This window comes from Malania oleifera, chromosome 1 (genome assembly GCF_029873635.1).
Source record: "Malania oleifera isolate guangnan ecotype guangnan chromosome 1, ASM2987363v1, whole genome shotgun sequence".
Classification (NCBI taxonomy): domain Eukaryota; kingdom Viridiplantae; phylum Streptophyta; class Magnoliopsida; order Santalales; family Ximeniaceae; genus Malania; species Malania oleifera.
The window spans coordinates 149,969,407-149,986,682 of record NC_080417.1 but is presented as its reverse complement, the minus strand read 5'-3'; the positions used below and the strand labels follow the sequence as shown (position 1 = coordinate 149,986,682).

The 17,276-nt window shown below is 35.4% G+C and overlaps 1 protein-coding gene across 2 annotated transcripts; it reads right to left on the bottom strand.

Moving 5' to 3' along the window:
* Positions 1-2,696: 2,696 nt before the first annotated feature.
* On the bottom strand, positions 2,697-17,050 carry LOC131164537 (EH domain-containing protein 1). Of its 2 annotated transcripts, XM_058121807.1 has the most exons (15): positions 16,667-17,050; positions 16,494-16,573; positions 14,056-14,124; positions 13,908-13,965; positions 13,683-13,738; positions 13,482-13,589; positions 9,388-9,501; positions 9,188-9,290; positions 9,020-9,069; positions 4,630-4,758; positions 4,299-4,550; positions 4,107-4,186; positions 3,527-3,653; positions 3,254-3,397; positions 2,697-3,143 (listed from the first exon to the last, which is right to left on the bottom strand). In XM_058121807.1, the coding sequence occupies exons 1-15, from the start codon at positions 16,749-16,751 to the stop codon at positions 2,958-2,960; spliced, it is 1,641 nt and encodes a 546-aa protein (XP_057977790.1). In that variant the 5' UTR covers positions 16,752-17,050; the 3' UTR covers positions 2,697-2,957. The 2 variants fall into 2 exon arrangements, with proteins under 2 accessions (XP_057977790.1, XP_057977798.1); XM_058121815.1 differs by lacking the exon at positions 16,667-17,050 and having other exon boundaries at positions 13,908-13,961; positions 16,494-16,562.
* Between the last annotated feature and the right edge of the window lie 226 nt (positions 17,051-17,276).

Here is a 17,276-nt window from a genome sequence, read left to right as displayed (position 1 = left end):
CCTAATATTGTGTTTATTTCATTGATGATTATACTCGTTTTACTTGGATATATCTTATGAAGAAGCGTTCTAATTTCATTAGCATTTATAAAATGTTATGTGCTTTGGTTCAAACCTAACATTCAACTGTCATTAAGTGTTTCAAGTGCGATTTGGGGGGGGGGGGATTTAATTCTACTGAGTTTTCCACCCTACTCACCTCCGCTGGTACCATACATCAATCATCGTGCAGAGACACTCTTGAGAAAAATAGTGTGGCTAAAAGAAAACATCGACACGTCATTAAGATAGCTCGCTCCTTTCTCCTTTATGGTGATGTTCCTAAAATTTTCTGGGGAGAAGCAGTTCTCACTGCCACATATTTGATTAACAGAATTCCAAGTGCTCTTAATTTGGGAGTCTCTCCTTATGAAAAATTGTAAGGCAAAGCTCCAGAGTATTTTCATTTGAGAGTATTTGGTTGCACATGCTTTGTCCTTCGTCCTCATACTGAGCGCTCTAAGTTGTTTGCACGATCCTCTATGTGTGTGTTTGTTGGTTGTGGTGATGGACAAAAAAGATATCGTTGTTATGATCCGGTAACACAAAAACTTTATGTTTCTCGTCATGTCACCTTTCTTGAACACATTTCTTTCTTCTCTATTCCAACAAGCTCTGGCATCTTAAATGAGTATGAACTTATTAATATTGATCCATTTACCTGTGATATTGATTTAGAGTCTTCCCCAGTTGTTCCTATTTCTTCTTCTTCTTCACTTTCTTCTGCAGGTAAAAATCCCCCATCCTCCTTGGCGAACTCCTTTTCATCTTCCGATCATATGGACCCTGCATCTTCTCGTTACCCAACGCGACTGCGTAAGCCCCCTTCTCATCTTGAATCATAAGTTCTTGCATCTAATTCGTGTTATTATTCTAGTTTTGCTTCTTTTTTAGTTTCTTTTCATTTCCATTGTGAGTCTGCTTCCTATAAGGAGGCAGCTCTTGACCCTCTTTGGCAACAGGCTATGAATGAAGAACTTGCGGTTTTGTATAAGACCAGCACATGGGAGTTAGTACCTCTTCCTCCTAATAAAACGGTAGTGAGATGTCGCTGGGTCTACAAGATCCAAACTAAGTCTGATGGTTCTGTTGAAAGATATAAGGCCCGTTTGGTTGCAAAAGGGTTTACTCAAAAAGTTGGTTTTGATTATGAAGAGACAAATGCACCAGTTGCTAAGATGACATCTGGACGTACTTTGATTGCAGTAGCTTCTATTAATCAGTGGAGTCTCTCACAGTTAGATGTAAAGAATGCCTTCCTAAACAGGGATCTCAAAGAAGAAGTTTATATGTCTCCACCCCTGGTGTTTCTCATCGTCCATTGGAGGTCTGTAGATTGAGAAAAACTTTGTATGGTCTTAAACAAGCTCTTAGGGCTTGGTTTGAGAAGTTCTCTGAAGTACTTTAATCTTTTGGCTTCCACTCAAGTAATCATGATTTTGCCTTGTTTACTTGTTATACATCTGTTGGGCGTATTATTCTCTTTCTTTATGTAGATGATATGATTTTAACTGGCGATGATATAGATGTGATTGCAGAATTGAAATCAAAGCTGCACCACTACTTTGAAATGAAAGATTTGGGACCCCTAAGATACTTCCTTGGCATTGAAGTAGTCTATTCTCCTAAAGGTTATCTCCTCTCTCAGTCTAAATATGCGGGTAATATCATTCACAAGACTCGTCTTATTGATACTCGAACTGTAGAAACTCCTCTTGAACTCAATGTTCATTATACATCTTCTAATGGAGTTCCATTGGCGGATCCAACTTTATACCTTACTATTTTTGGCAGTCTGGTTAATCTCTCCATCACTCGACGTGATACTACATATGCAGTTCATATTATGAGTCAATTTGTCTCCTCTCCCACTACGATCCATTGAGCTACTATTCTCAGTATCTTACGTTATATCAAAGGGACATTGTATTAGAGTATATTACTTCTTTCTAAATCTACTTTGGAACTTCGTGCTTATTTTGATGCTGATTGGGCTGAAGATCCTATAAATGGTAAGTCCACAATTGGTTTTTGTGTTTTTCTTGGTGGCTCTCTCATTTCCTGGAAAAACAAGAAACAATTTGTAATTTCTCATTTTTCAATTGAGGCTGAGTATCGTGTCATGACTTCAACTATTGCTGAAATAGTTTGGTTGCATTGGTTACCTTCTGACATGGGTGTCTTTCTTGCTAAACTCACTCCTATGTGTTGTGACAACACCAGTGCTATTCAGATTGCTCATAACTCTATTTTTCATGAACACACTAAGCATAGTGAAATTGATTGTCATCTCACACGTCATCATCTTGACCTTTGTACCATCTCTCTCCCATTCATTCCCTCTACCATACAGTTGACTGACTTCTTCACAAAGTCCCACACCACTAGTCGGTTCCAGTTTCTACGAGGCAAATTCTCAATGCTACTTGGTGCGCAATCGTGAGTTTGAAGGGGGATGTTAGATAATATGTATATTTAACTAGGAGTATTTTAGTCTAAGCTCATATATTAGGTTTAGAATTATTCTTACTGTATATTTAATCTCTTTGTATTTGAGTTCTGAAGGATGTATTGAATTCTGGTTTGCCCGTGCGCAGCCCTCTCTCCCTCCTTGCAATCTCTCTCTGTCTCTTGTCTCTCCCTTTTGCATTGTATTATACTCTAACAAAAACATCCTACTTCTATCTATAAAAATCGATAATGGTAATTTTTGGATTACAGGGGAAAGTCTGAAAATAGTAATCAAATAACAATTATAAAATTTCGAAGTAGCTAAAATAAAAGAGATATAACCTATACAAAAGGCTCCTATAACATGTACAGCAGCCGCTTCCCCTCCCTATTCTCTCAACTCTACTACCTATAATTATTATTATTATATATTGTGTAGATATATGTGCCAGTAACCCATATTTTCCTTAGTCGTAAGGATTTCTAAAATTCTTCAAAAGCTCAGGAATGTCGTAGCCCAGCATGTCATCCACAGTCTGTATCATTTTAGGCTTCAATTTCTCGAACTTGTCAATGTTGTAACCCCCCAATGTTTCCTTGAAGTGCTCCACATTTGGAAAATCTCCCGCTGGTAGATGGAACTCCTTCTGAACCTGTATTTTCATTTTCATTTAAAAAAAAAAAAACACATGAACCAGATGATTATTTACTGCATGAGAGAGAGAGAGAGAGAGAGAGAGAGAGAGAGAGGGAGAGTTGCAACCTTTGTGAATTCATCTGCAAGATTGTCGATGAGCCTTTGTTGAGTCTTGGCTTTGCCCATCATGGCAGGCATCTCCTTTTTAAGATGGCTGATAATGTAAGCGTGAATTTTGGCAGCTCTTGCGCGTTTTACAAACTCATTGATCTGCGAGAGAAACAAATAAATATCGAAAGAGTTCCCTTTAGCATGCGCTGTATCAGAAATGTACGCACACGTGCACACCGACACACCAAAAAACAATTATGACATGCGGTGTGATGCCCTCTAACTTACTCGACGATCACAAGCCTTCTTCGGTATATCTTTTAAATCAGCAAGCAGGTCCTCCTGTTCTTTCTCAAAAAGGTCTTTCCCGATTGGACCAACAGCAGCTTCATTTACAGGTTTGTCATTGAATGAGCTGCCAAAGCCGAGATACAAATTGCTTGATCAATATGAAATATAGTGGATTGAGATCCAAAAACAATAATAATAATAATAATAATAATAATAATAATAATAATAATAATAATAATAAAAGGGAAATGGAACATCTAATCCATCATATAGACAAAAGGAAAAAGACACAAAAAGGACCAGGGGCAAGGGGTGCTATTTTGTTTTGAGTTTAGCTTCAGAATTGGAAACTGACTATCGAAACTCCGGTCATCCAAACAGAAAGAGACTTAAACACAACAAAATAATAACCACAGCCTTCACATAATAAAGAAGCGCATACAACACCCACACAGAGGCTATACAGCTTATTTAATGCCTAGATAACACTGGTACCAGCATTCTTATAACCATGTTAGTTATAGAATGAGCCTAAACTACAAAACACCACAAGGAAGAAAAAACACAAAGAACTTACCCAATATAAACACGCATAACCTCGGGAGTATTTAAGACCTTTCCAAGCGACCACATCAATGCTCCATAAACCCTCATTAGCTACATTGAAATGCCAACCATTGCTAGATTAAATTGCTCATCAAATAAAATTATACACACTGATATGCAAATGAAAATTATGAAAAAAACTTTGCAAAGTATATATTCTTACTTGCTGGGTATCTACTTGGTCTGCCTTATTTAGAACCACACGTATCTTGTCATCATGACCACGCAGTGATGAAATCACACGCTTGAATTCATCGCTGACATCAAGCTTATGTGGATCAAACAGCAGCAAAATGAGGTCACATTTTGAAGCAAACCAGGATGTTACACCAGTGAAATCATACGCCCGTTGTGTTCGTTGTTTTTCTCCTGATAATACTCCAGGGGTATCCACGAAGGTAACATGCTCCAACAGCTTTGTTGATAGAGAACAAGAGTCAGACTCATGCGCTACATAAATATCCATAAATTAATACTGGTACCAAAACACTTACTGGATGTGGCATTTGAGAGCATTCAAATTTTGACAAAAATGCGGTTCCAAAAGTAGTGAGACCACTGAATGGCATGTCTGCCTGAACAGCAATAGTGTTCCCTGGGATACTTCTTTCATCAGGTCCAGACTGTATAAAAACATAATCAACACTGATGCTATTGCACAAGGGAAAAATAAAAAATAAAAAATAACAGATGAAATAAATGACGCTAAGTTTAGAAATAAAGCGAGTGACAGTCAATAGGCTACACAACTTATTGAAAATTTAAGGCTTCCCTTACAGGATCATTGTGAGGTTGAAACTACATGTTCCTAACCAAAGGAGAAGTTCAGTTAGATGACTAAATCTTGGGAAATATCTCCTGTGCCTCACCTCTAGAGCCTAAAAGAATATGCTTATATGCAAAATACAAAGCAAAATGCTAAGCATTCAAAGCATTATGTCAGTTTTAACATTTCTATATAAATAGTTTCATATAGACAGTAAGCATGACCTAGTGATAAGGGTGTTTCACTCAAATGTGCCGGGCACAACTTCAGTCACAGACTATCTAAATGTAGAGGTAAGGCTGTGTACATCATCCCTTTGCCAGACCTGTCATGCATGGTAGCATTGTGCACTGGGTCTTGCACTATGTAGTAATTTAATAACATACAACAAGGACCAACATCACCAACCAAAAATAATCTATATTTACATTATAAATGCCAAAAGAAACATAATTTCCAGCCATGGAGCCGATATTTGGTATATTTTTTACAGCTAAAAAAAATGTTAGCCTACATAAAAGCTAGTCCATGAGCCAGCACACTACCCAACCTTGCCTCACCATACACCACCAATACCATGGGCAACTCATAGTGCTGACAGAGATACCAGACGTCCTCAGTTTTAAAGGTGGAACCTGCTTCAGGATCCTAATATGACTAGTGAACCTAACAAAGACATTTTGCTTTTGCTAAATATCAAAACTACCAAAAAGGTACAGCCATACAGGCATGAGTAATTATTGTAAGAATTTACAGAACTGACAAAATAGACACCTATTGGGGATAACCATTTATATTGAGAATTCATTGTTTAAACAATTGTATGGAAAGGAAAACTACAAACAGAAAAAGAAGCAGAGATCACAAAGTAAATGCTGCCTGTCTGAAAGTGAATATAAATAATTTACATAAGACAAATACCCGAAAGGTGCAGAGAAAAGAATTTCTCATAACAATTTTCTGAATTTCCATAAAAGGCAGTTATCATAAATTAATAGTTGTACTGAAAATCTGAAGTTTCACAATTTATACAACACAACAACAACAATCAAGCCTTAAAGGTAGGCTCTACTGCATGAATCCTTTCTCATCAAACTACATGATCTTGGGCGATATTTGACAAATCAAGGGATAAAAATCCTCACTCATTGTCTCATTCCCAGTCATTCTAGGTCTGTCCCCACCCTGTTCTACTGCCACCAAAATTTACTGGCTCACTCCTCCAGTTCATTACTTAGCCTAATTTGCAAGTACCCAAACTATCTTCCCTCTCTCATCTTATCTTCTACGGGTGCTACGCCAAATGTATAACAAATGTTTCATTTCTTAATTTATCTTTTAGATTTATACCACTCCTCCACTAAGCACATTCTCATTTCGGCAACTTCTACTTTTAGGATATGTTTTTTTTTTTTTTCTTACTTGTCCAACATTTTGATCGATATAGCATAGCTGGTCTCATAGTCGTAAACCTCCTGAAGGACTTCCCTATTTTATCCAACTTGATTTAAGTCTTATTACATCTTCAATTTCTCCTTGCATAATAGATGCAAAGCATCAAAATCTACTAGTGCTATTAATTTTTTAATAATCAAGGTTAATCTTTCCTCCAGTATTCCTCCTACCACAACTAAAATTACATTTTATATATTCTATCATATTTTTACTTATCTTAAACCTCTGGATCCTAAAGCTTCTTTCCAAAATTCAAATTTCAATTTTACTCCCCCTCTAGTTTCATTGACCCAAACAATCATCTGCAAATGACATGCATCATGAACCTGATTTTGGATACTCCAAGTAAGTCCATTAATCACTAATGCAAAAACATAAGGACTCAAGCAAACCCTTGATATACACCTATTATGGTTTTAAATTTTCTAGAGTCTCCAAATATAGTCCTAATGTAAGTCATTATTCTATTGTATATATCCTAATGATATCAATATACCTACTACATAATACCTTTTTTTTTTTACTTTCAAAGAATCAACCATAGAACTTCCATAGGTACCCAATTCTTTTTCTAGGTCAATAGAACCATGTGCAACCTCTCCCTTTTCGTAAAATATTTCCACTGATTTTCTTAATAAATATATGTAGATTTTCTAGTTTCATCGTATAACTCATAAGCTTAATTCCGAAATAGTTATTACAATTTTGAATATCTCCTTTATTTTTGTATATAGGCATTAAAGTGTTTTTCTTCCACATTTTCTTTCTTTCAATTGTGTTAACCAAATAATTCTATTATTATCTAGGCAATTGGGTCCTACAGCTTTTCCATTTTTCATCCTTCTGATGAAATGTAACTTCGCTAACTCCACTTTTGTGGATTATCAAAATTTCAGCACATTCCTCCTCTCTCAATAATAAGTTTCAGCCTTCCACTTGGTTTTCATTAAATAGTTTATTAAAGTAGATTTGTCATCTTTCTTTTATGTCTTCTTTAACAAAAACACTATCATCATTATCTTTTGTACTTTTGATATTGCCTAAGTGACTCAAGTTCTTGCTCTTTTTCCCCCCCTATAGCACGTTTAAATATGTTTTTCCCCTCTTTTGTATCTAGTCTAGTATATATATTATAATATGCTCTTGTTTTAGCTACACTAACGACCTTTTTTTGCATCTTTTCCTGCCACTTTATATTTTTCAAATTCTCCATATTTGTATATTTTTTTTATCATGTCCTAAACCAATTCATTTTGTTTTAACGGCTTTTGGACATTTTCATCCCACCACCAACTCTCTTTACTAGTCAAGAATCTTCCTCTAGATTCATCTAAAACCTCTTTTGTTGTCTTATCTTACATTGATCTATGTTACAGCCCTTTTTACCCCTCCTTGTTAAGAAAAAAATTGGTTTATTTTTATTTTTTCCACTCTTGAAGAATGTTCTTCTCTCCTTAAAACACGTATTCATCATATACGATTGTATGGCATAGAAAAGTGCAAGATTAAATCACCACACCCATATTTATCTCCATACTGATGCTGGTAACCTCTCATAACATTTATTGTCCTTTACAATATGACCATTCAAATATGCTCCTATGAATATTTTCTTAGCCCATGATATCCCTTATATAGTATTATCCATATCTTTCCAAAAATGTCTTTTAAGGTTTTTCTGCTAAGCCTATTTAAGAAGTATAAACACAAATGACATTTATTAATACCAAAGTTTAAATCCTAAATTTTCAATTTCTCTAGCTTTTTCCCCCCTACCCACTTAGTTTCTTGAAGATAAATTTCATTAATTTATTTTCTAATCATTGTGCCAACTACCTGCAAGCTTCTACCAGTAAGTGTATGCAAGTTGCTAATCTAACCTAATCTCCTAAACTAGCTTCTTTACTTACCTACATATGCCATGAATGATGTGGGTAAAGATCAAGATATAATATGGAAAACAATACTGCATATTATGAAAGGGAGTAATATGGAAGCAACAGAAATACAACTGCATATGTTAATCCAAAAATCTACCTTAAAAATGACAAAAGAAGGATCAATCAAGCTTGTAAACAATAGACTTACAAATAACATCAAGATATTACAACTTGAGTTGATTCTTGAAAGTGCATCATTCACTAGTTTAGCAATAACTTGTAGAAGAAATAATAACAAAGCACTAAGTCCTAAAATAGGCCTCAAATGTTCATGAAGACATTTATTATTGTTAAATTTAGATAAACATCGCTGGCCCAAAACATAACAGCTCAAACTTTTAGGTAAAGTAGTAATTTAATATTCGTATCAGCGCTAGGTTGTCAGCGTCAAGAAGTATTGGGTTCTAGACATCTAGTCTTGTTGCCTGTGTATTGCAAGTCTGTTAAAAATTATCTCGCTCCCTGTAATAGGTGTAATTTTATGTTTGTTTATCTCTCTAAGTGCAATTGGACTGCATGTGCAGGGGGAATATTAAAGCTTGATATACAGTATTGGCCCACAAGCTAACTGCTTAAGCTTTTTGCTAAAGTGGTAATCTGACAATTATAACTTGAATTGTATCCATGAACAACATAAAACCATATGATATTTTGTATTATCAATTTATATATAATTTGAGAGAACACAAGTAAATGGTTAATAAAAGCAGAGTTTTTATATACCATAACAACAACAAATCTGTCAGTGGTAGGCTCAGGTCCAATGTGAGCACCTGTAAAAAAAGAAGGAAATATAATATATATAAAAAAGATCAATCATCTTTTAGCTGATTGCAGAATGTACACACTCTTTATGGTTTTTATTTTATTTTTTTTGGTGTTAGAGATCACCTGGATAACTACTTTTAAGAAGATGTTTGATAAATGTTGTTTTCCCAGTTGAGTATTGACCCAAAAGCATTACCATGGGCTTGGCATCAAAATCACTGTTTGTCTGGATACAACAAAAATAAGAAAAGAAAGTTAATGGCTCCCCATGCATCACCTTTCTCTTGTGTAAAGTAATATGTGCCATACATGTTGTTACTTACCAATAAGGGGGAAACAAAATCATTAAAACGATATGTAACTTCCAATGGCTTCAACTTCTGAATGTACAATCTCTTCAAGCCATCAATTATTGATGTAACAGAACCTGCAGGAATCTGGAATATACATGGAAGTAGCTTCTTTTTTTTTTTTTTTTTTTTAAATCACACCAAAGGTCTAGAACTATGGCAAAAACATTGACTCCTAAGAAACAAATAAAGAGCAGGTCAAATAAAATGATCACATCATCACACAAACATTATGGATATACTTGATTTCCTCTTTAAACCATTACATGTGTCATTTGCATGCCATCTGAAATTCCTGCCCTTCATGGCTTCAAGGGGCCACACATACATGCAGCCACAAAATATTAATGTTTTCTTTTTCAGGAATGGAAAAAAAATTTATTTAGAAAGAAAAGAACAATAGACTAATGGGAGAGTTATCCACATCAATTTCTCCGATAGAAAGTAGAAACCCATTAATTGAAGGAATGCATTAACCACAAGATCTGTACTTGAGCATTTGATCTCGCAAAAAAGGTTTGTTTGAGGGCAGGCAACATTGCAAGAGCTAAAGAAGTTCAGACTCAATCTGGAGTAGTAATTTTTTTCTTACTTGAGTTGAATGGATTGGCTTGGGTATCTCAATTTAGTCCAAATAAGGCTGAGGCACCCTTCGATGGCCCAGCTGAAAATCAGTTCAACAAGTTCTAAATTTTCATAAATGATTTTTCCCAGACAAGTAACTGTCTAGTCTGACCATCTTAGCCAAACCAGACCAAACATGAGTTATATACAATACAAACATAACCATAATTCAATGAACTATGCAAGCACCTGTAGAATCTGAGATATAGATTAAATAGAACCACATGAAATTCACTTAAATACTATCACATAAACAACACAAAGTCCACTAACAAACAAACATTACGAAAAGATTAAAGCTTGAGCTTGGATTTCCCTAAAGGAGCCAAGTTCAATCTTGTTCAAGATTGGTTTGTAATCTAACCAATCCTAAGACAAACCCAACCTATTTTTGTTTCAAACTTTAAATGATCTTTAAAATCAAGTTCAAACAAGCTCAAATGAGATCTTATTAACTAAAGCATGGTCTTTAATTTCCACGAAATTGTCGAAATTTCTATTGAAATTTCCGATTTCCATCACCCTCAAAATCGAAATGGCAATCGATTTCCGTCTTGCATAATTTCTGTCGAAATCTCAACGAATCATCCGAAATTTATCGAAATCTTGAAATTTTAGTGAAACTTGTCGAAATTTTAACTATACAATGAAATTTCGTAGGAATTCAAATGAGAGATTTAGGAGTGAAGTGAAATTTCTCTCTTAAATTATTTTATTTATTTTATCAAAACAAAAGATTATTACAAGTGCTTTTGAAATTATATGAAAAAATAGACTTATAGTAACATTTTATTTAACCATTCATGTCTAAATTATCATTATTTGTATAATAAATAATATTTAAATAATTTATGGATTTCATTTGTATTAATTGAATATGTTTAATGTATGTTAGCTTTAGATGCTATGTGAGTTTAATTGCATTGTTTTGATGATAACAACCTATTAGTGATTTTAAGTATGCTTATCTTTGCATATCAAGTCATGATTAGTATAAATATAAATGCAAAGATTAAGCGTAATAGGTTAGACATCATCAAAAAGGGGAAGAATGTTAGCCTTAGTGGCTACACCATCATTGTTTAATGTGTTTTGATGATATTAACCTATATGTTGTTCCTAGTGTTTTCCTATCTTTGCATATCATGTTTACTATAGGTACTCGTACATGAATTATTGGATTGAAGGCAAAGATCGGACCGAGTAGACGTTAAGAAGGAAAGATCAAATGGACACGTATTCGGAATGACCCAAGCACAACCAAAGGAAGCTTAATTGGAGAATTATTTGTAATAAGGGTTGTGTGAGGTAGTACGTTTTGTAACTCTTGTGAGTGTGTTTCTTGCATGATTTCTGAGCAAGAGTTGAGCAAAGCACATGCATACTAGGACACATGAGTTTATAAGATCGCTCTAAAGACATAAACACAAACTCACCTTTCATGCCTTTCTAAGTTAAAACAAAAGTTTGTCAAATGAATCCTAAAACTCAAATATGTTTTCAAAGGGACAAGTTTTTAACATCCTAATTTTAAGAACATTTTTATACTTAGTCCCGATTGTGTTAAAACAAGTTTAATGTCCTAAAGGTTCAAAGAAAGTCAAGTATATTCAATAAAGGACATACTAAGCATATAAGATATCGAAACAAGTTTTCAAATATGTTTTCATAAAACAAGATATCTTATATTTATGGGGAAACTCACTTGGACAAGTTTTAATCTTCATTAGACTCAATATATTTCATATACTTTTATCCAAGAATGTTTTAAGTCATTAAAATGCTTTTTGACAAGGAAAAACAAAGCAATCGTCACTACCGTAGTGCAATCTTGAGTCCTAAACACCTTACGGTATTTTGGGCATAACTTTTTCTAGAAAAGTCCAAATGGGACGATCTTTGTGTCCCTGGAAAGCTAAGACAAAATGCCACAACTTTCATTTTGGTGACTTTTTTCTGATTTAGGGACCTCGTCGACAAAATTTAGATTTCGTCGACGAATTTTGGGCAGAAGAGCCCCAACGGGCGGAAAACGGCTAGTTTGCCAAATAATGTATTTTTCTTCCCCCCAACGGCTAGTTAACGGCTCCTAAGGTTCTTGGGCTATAAATACAAGCTTTTAGACTTGTATTAATATGGTTTTGAGCATTGTTGATCATATTTGTGAAAAATATCATTTTATCCAAAACCTAAGCACTTTGCCTTTTGCATTTTAGTTATTCTTCACAAGTGCTCAATCCTCTCTTGCTCACTTATCTTGTAAGATTCATTCCTTGAGAGAATAGAGTGAGGATTTGGTTATGTTTCATATTGGCTCATTTAAGGAGCATTAAATTGTATTTCCAATCTCTTGTAAGGTCCACTGTTGTAAGGTTCTTTGTGAACCGAAGCGAAGGCTCTTGGTGAGCGCGGTAGGGGTTTGTTCCCAAGTGTAGGAATTTGTTCTCGAGTTGTAAGGCTTCTCCGCCGGTGAAGGAGTATCATTAGTGGATTGTGAAATCCTTGGCTTGGTGCTAAGGCGTGGACGTAGGCTTGGTGCCGAACCACGTAAAAATACCAGTGTTGTTCTTTCTCTCCCTTACACTCTTTATTTTATATCTTGTGCATGATTTATATTTATATTGCGATATAATTTCTTCTATCTTGCCAAGAGTTTTTATTTTGTAGAAAAATACATATTCCACGAAAAGAGTCTATTCACCCCCCGTCTAGACTATATACTCCAGGTTGTGACTCCCAACAATGTACATTATCTTACAAATATGTTTGATACACATACTACTATTTTACAACTTTCCCAACTTGTACAAAACATAGATCTATTTAATTTGTAATATATCAGTATTAAAAACTTATATTATTATGTTTGTTAACCATTTCTAAAGTTTCACAAAAAATTACAGCTTTACTACTAATTTCTGTTATTTTTTCAAATCGAAATCGAAATTTCCATTCTTTTGGAGCTTCGAAAGTTGAGTCAAAATCGAAATTTAAGACCTTGAAGTCAAGTGCCTACCCTTTTGACATATAATCCATTTGTAAACCTAGGAAAGAGGAGAAGATAGGAAGAGACAATTGAATGTGCCATGTGCACAAGCTTACAAGGAACCTATAGACGACCCATAAATGGGAGTAAATGAGATATTCACGGGCCTAAACAAGGATCCAGATTGGCTCATTTACTAAACAAGTTCTAAAATCAAGCTTCAGAATTGTTTGCTTTATGTCCAAAAAGCAAGCATAGATGAGCATTTACCGAGCTGAGGTACCAAGCTGTTCATGAACAGCTTGTTTCATTTGTAGTCCTACATGTAAACTAGGATCAACTAAGAATAATGTATATTATGACAAAAATTACATCAATTTGGGTGGTGGAGTGCATAATGGAGTAAGAAGAAATTTAGCTGTAATATAATAAACCCAAGCATTAGAGCAACACATACCTTCTTTGAAGACTTTGAAGAAAACCAATGAGCTGAAGGTGATGGTTGCACTTTTTTAGGACTGCCATTGATATCTGGATCACTTATTTTAGCAACACGCTTTTTCTTCTAAACATTTTCAAAGAACAAATTATTATTATGAAAGAATAAAACGGAACACTAACTGAAAATATTTCATGGAAATGAATACAGCATACTTACAGCAAGTAAAACATCCAGACCCTCCATAACAGGAGGTTGTAAATTTTGCAAGTCAACTGAAACAGAGGCAAACATGTCATCTTGAAGTAAAAAATATCAGATAAATACACAAGATTATTTTACCTCCACAGAATGATTGCCAATAAGAAACACACACTTAAAGTTGTTTACACAACCACCTAAAGCAAGCAATAAAAAAAAAATAACAAAAAGGCAACTGCTCACTTTCGATGCTTAGCAGGTCGTTTGTAATTGTATGCCCAGCTTGTGCCAGGGAAACTAGCTACACAAAAGGTAAAGTAGGCCAAGCTCTGAAAAATGAGTTAACGTTATAATACAAGAACATAGAAAAGAATATAGAGAAAAATACAACCTGCATAGCAGTTATGAACTCCTTGAAACCAAGGAACCCTTGCCGTTTGGAGTCTGCAATCGCCCAGACCTTAGGGGGGGAAAAAAGAGTTAACAGTTGTCACAGCAATATGAAACACAAGAAGTCAACAGAAAGAAAACGTCAGAATAAAAAGAGAGATCAATCACACAATTATTCCAGGTGCACCTAGAAAAGTGCTTGTTTCAATTTTTTGCTAAGTGAAGCAATTCTTGTTTCTTGTCCTCTTTTGTATTTTATAATTTTTATTAAAACAGTGAAGGAAAACATGTTTCATAATCATTTTCCCTTTTTTTTTTAAAAAAAATTTATGTTCGGCTGGAAGCCCACTGGGCCTCGACTACATAAGGGAGGTAGCCTATTTCCTATTCCATGTCCCTTCCCAGTTCCCACACCTACAAGGACTGTTGCCTTTATTTTTTTGGGAAAGCAGAAAAAAAGTTTCTTCTCGACAACTGTCAAGATTAGGAATAATTTTTAAGTATTACCTGATTCCAATATAGATGACTGAATCGATTATAAATGCTAATTCTAGTTAAGAAACAAATAACTGGCATCATATTGCCTGTCCTCATGCACCATACACAATGCATTTCAAAATGGAAAATTTTCGAGAAGAACCTTGCAGCATTTCAAAATGCACCTTACATAATCATCATGAAAAGATCCTTCTCGCTATTCAGTCACAATTTCTTTAAAGATCCAAAGGGCTGATGTACTTATTTCACATCTATCACAACTCTTTCAAGAGCTAGCACCTCAAAGTATCATAGAAGCATTATTGAACCCATGGCAACTGCCTACAATGTAGAAAGCAATGACTCAAAGCAATTGGGTACTCTACCAAATGACTTTTTACTAGCATAGACAAAACGTTGTGGTAGGCTTCTAAGAGAGTAGGAGTGAAGAACAGGATCCTGACTGAGTCCCATTAAAGAGAGAGAAGTTCCTAGTCATATATGCAAGACTTAGCACCTACCTCAAAGATGTTACTTAAGACAAAACTGTGGGTGCCACTGCCAGACTGAAGTGAACAATACACATTGACAGCCATACTGGGCCATATTATAAAATAAAGACTAAGAGGAAAATAGTGAAGTTGTTGAATAAACTATCAAAAGTCAAGTGATAATTATCATGGGCATACATGTTGCTTTTTTAAATTAATTCTCATAGAAAATGTCATTTAGGAAATTTTTTGAAGTAATTAATCAGTATCCAAAACCTCTAGAGCTGAGCAATGTTGCAAAGGATAGAAACACTGACTTGGCAAAATAAAGTTGAATGAACCATATGCCTTCATATGAAAGCCAAAATACATGAATTCGTATGTTGATATGGGTGCTTTTCTAGGATAGGTGTCCAATAGCATTTTTTCAATGAAAAACAGATGGAAGCACAAAGAAGATCTGTCGATACAAGGAGTTTTGCACAATTTTGCAAACTGCAGTACATTGAGACCATCATCAGACCTGTAAAAAAATTTAGCTATTTCCAACCATGAAACTCCCCTATTCTTGCACCTGAAAAGAAGTTGAAATTATAACATACCAAATAGAGCTCCTTGCAGGAATACATTTACGACTAAAGCCCAAAATGTTGCGCACAACCAAAATTCCTGGGAACAAATCATAAAAGATATCCAAAGTGGCAGGTCTCATGGCCATTTGGGTCTTATAAGACTCAAAAATAAAAGTCAATGATATAAGAGAAAATGATAACTAAGTGAGACGGTAGACAGGCAACTGTGAAACTTCAGAATAGACACATCATTCCTTGATCCTAACTCCTAAGACTTCTTCTAGTCACATTAGTAGGCATGGATTGGTTGAAACAATCCCCTATACAAGGTGACACTCTCAATCTTGCGCCTTAATACAACACTTCCTACTTTTAAATTCTCACTTTTGTCATTATGAAAGTCCACTACACATTGTAAACTTTAAGGCATTTTTGGTAGGCGTAATGGTTCATTATTTTAGATAAATGGAGATGGAGTTGCAAAGTAATCAGAGCTTCTAAGAAACTGTTTGTGTGAACAAAATGCCCATATGTAATTGCGTCACTTTCTTAGTCATATAAAATCCCAAAGAAAAATACAATCACGAGGAACAGATTAATGCCATAAGGACAGACCAACCAAGAGCTAAATTCATCAATAGAACCATTTTCACCACACCAAGGCACAAACTACAACATTTGCTCGTTAAACCCTTCTGTATAATCAATATACCAAAGCAGTGTAAAATTCACAGCCATAGTGAAGGCACGATAAATGCGGTTCCTAAAGTTCTCGCAATCATAGAATATAGGAATCCAAGATAAACCATAGATGATAAAACAAAAGGGGAAAATAAAATCAACGCAGCAAACATAGGTCATCGCAGGGGCGGTGGTTGGGAGAGAGAGAGAGAGAAAACCTGTTTGAGATCCTGTCGAGATAGACTGGACATGGAGAAGAACTTGGTGGCGTCATTTCCGGTGAGGCGGCCATCGCCGTCTGAATGAAAACACCAAATGCATCGTTTTGTGCACGAATTCAAAGCTACATGAAAATCTAAACGGGAGAATCGACAAGAGAAAGAGGAGTTACCAGAATCGGCGTGATTGAACCATTCTTGGTAGATCTTCTGGTGCTCCTTAGAGCAGGAACTGATAGGAGCCGAAGCAATTTCCATTCGGAGAACGAATTCCGAAGAAGCGAATCGAGCGGTCCTCCGTCACAGTTCCTTCGAAATTCGAAATTTAAAACATACCGAATCCAGATTACCTTTTTTTAAAAAATAAAATTAAATAATCTGTTTTCGCTTCGATTTTTTTGGGGAAAGAAAGGAGAAAGGGGTCCGTTCCACCGACGCAAGGTCGTTGAAGGTGATGGAGGACAATCCCCGAAAACGACGCCGTTGTTGTGGGTCATTTAGTTGCTTGGAGGGTGCGACGGCGTCGTTTAGTAGTGAAAATGTACTGGGATTCGTCCGTCCATGGCTGCGCTCACGCCCTTGAATAAAGGGGACGTAACTGTTATTGTCCTTTTTGCGGGGAAAAAACAATTAACGGCGAGAAAATTTAGGGTGGCGTTGTGAAAACCTGAAATAAGACCACCACATCAGCTGCTCCACCACGTATGCATAGGAGTTACATTTTTTTATTTACGTGTCGGAATATGAGTGGTCCACAATCACCACCTGCGCTTCTCACGTGAT